This window comes from Rhea pennata, chromosome 5 (genome assembly GCF_028389875.1).
Source record: "Rhea pennata isolate bPtePen1 chromosome 5, bPtePen1.pri, whole genome shotgun sequence".
Lineage (NCBI taxonomy): Eukaryota > Metazoa > Chordata > Aves > Rheiformes > Rheidae > Rhea > Rhea pennata.
Window position 1 is genome coordinate 61,035,761 of NC_084667.1, and position 1,912 is coordinate 61,037,672.

The following is a 1,912-nucleotide window of genomic DNA, read 5'->3' on the forward strand; positions in this document are numbered from 1 at the left end:
TTTAACAAAGAAGGTTTTTAATGATGATAGTGGTGGGCAAATTTTCTAACAGGAGACAAACAGAAATCTCTTCTAGTGAAAACACATTAGAAGTATCCCTTCTGTAGAGTCCTCAAGGGCTTGATGGCTCTTGCACTGTGACAAAACTCCCAAAGGATGTCACCATGTGAATAGCTTGTTGTACTGTGCAGCCTGCAGCTGATCTTGGGAATTTCTTATTTGCTGCCAGCAGACTGCTAGCTACCATCTGCTTGGTCGTTGCCATTATTACAGGTCTTCTGAATGTCAGATGAATTTGGTACTTTGTTTTCTTCTCTCTGTTCTCCTTCCTGTGATTCTTTTTCCATTTTCAATTTGCCACTCTCAGTCCTGTGATTAATGGATGAATTCAGCTTGGATGAGTTCAATCTCCATCTTCTCAGATTCCCGTAGAAATCTTTTCTGACATTTTCACTAACCAACACATAGATGATTGGATCAGCAATGCTGTTTGCAGTGGATAAACACAGAAATACTGTAAAAACTGAATATATATCTCTTTCAAATGGACATGAACAACTTTGATGAAACATAAAGTAGATGGATCTTATTAGAAGTACCACATGGTAGGGAGCAAAGCAGATCAGGAAAATGACAATAATGGCGATAGCCAGATACTTCACTTTGGCTTTTTGGTGACAGCTCAAGCTGGTGCTTGTTTTTGTACTTTGGAAAATTTTGTAGTTTGTGAAAATGAGGATTGTGAAAGGTATGGCAAATCCAAACAGAAATCTGGCAAAATTGAAAGAAGCCAATTTTGTGTCAAGGGGGAAAGTTTCAAAGCAGGTCACGTTATTCAGATCCGGTGGATTATCTTCCATAGAAAATACGGGGCTGTGGATTATTGCAACTATAGCAAAGAGAAAACATACTATTAGGATTGCTTTTCTCTGTCCCCTTTTGCCCCTTGATTCCAAAGCATACACCAATGCCACATAACGATCCACAGAAATGCAGCACAAGAGCAGAATGCTGATGTATATGTTGCAGAAAAAGATGAATCCTGTAACTCTGCAAGCACTTAGACCCATTTTCCAGTGATGCTCATCATGGACATAGATAATCCAGAGAGGCAAGGTACTCAAATACATCAGTTCACACAATGATAAACTGAAAATGTAGATGGCTATTACTTTATTCCTTTGGATTTGTACAAACGTAAGCAGGGAAGTTAAGCAATTTGCTGGAAGTCCTATGGCAAAAACAATGCTATAAACAGCAACTAGAAGTGTCTTGCTGTCTTTGAAGGGCATTTCTGGGCAAATGGAGATATTCTTCATGATGATGCCACAGGCAACAGAATCTCCCATGATTTTTTCCCAAATGATGTTTCCTGAATATCAGAAGACAAGATAGGAAGTTAGCATTTACATCACTTAAAAATGTGTCAGTAAAGATTATGGTCCCTTCGGTGCCAGCAGGGCATGGCAGAGGAATGAACGGGATACTTGTCTTGGGAAAACATCTAAGACGGGTAAGTTTTCTAAGACCTGCTGGTCTCTTGCAGTTTCCTAGGAGCCAGTTCTGATATGCTTCCAGGAAAGAATGTCTTTCTTTGCAAGGAATTTTGTGACTACAGCATGCCTGTTCACTAGGATAGGATGTTGGGGTACCATCCTACCTCATAAATAAGACAGAGCTGCTGATCAATTACTAAAGTCACTTCTGGAGGAAACTGAGGGCATTGTCATAAAAAAAAATAGTAAAAATTGCCAAGGGGAGATTTCAGAGGCAGACTTCTGAAAGAAGCTATCATTTATGGTCACACGGCGGAGCTGTCCAAAGCGGGCAGAGGTGGTTATGGCATCATAGACTATGCTTCCCTAGCATACACGAATCAGAATCAGGCCACTGATACGTACTTTTACACTGT

General features: G+C 40.1%; 1 protein-coding gene across 1 annotated transcript; it reads right to left on the reverse strand.

Moving 5' to 3' along the window:
- Positions 1–236: 236 nt before the first annotated feature.
- GPR132 (G protein-coupled receptor 132) lies at positions 237–1,349 on the reverse strand. The gene has a single exon (XM_062577702.1). The coding sequence runs from the start codon at positions 1,347–1,349 to the stop codon at positions 237–239; it is 1,113 nt and encodes a 370-aa protein (XP_062433686.1).
- Positions 1,350–1,912: the final 563 nt, after the last annotated feature.

Coding starts and splice junctions, on each gene's coding strand:
- GPR132 (XM_062577702.1), bottom strand. CDS start 1,349: ATGGGAGATTCTGTTGCCTGTGGCATCATCATGAAGAATATCTCCATT.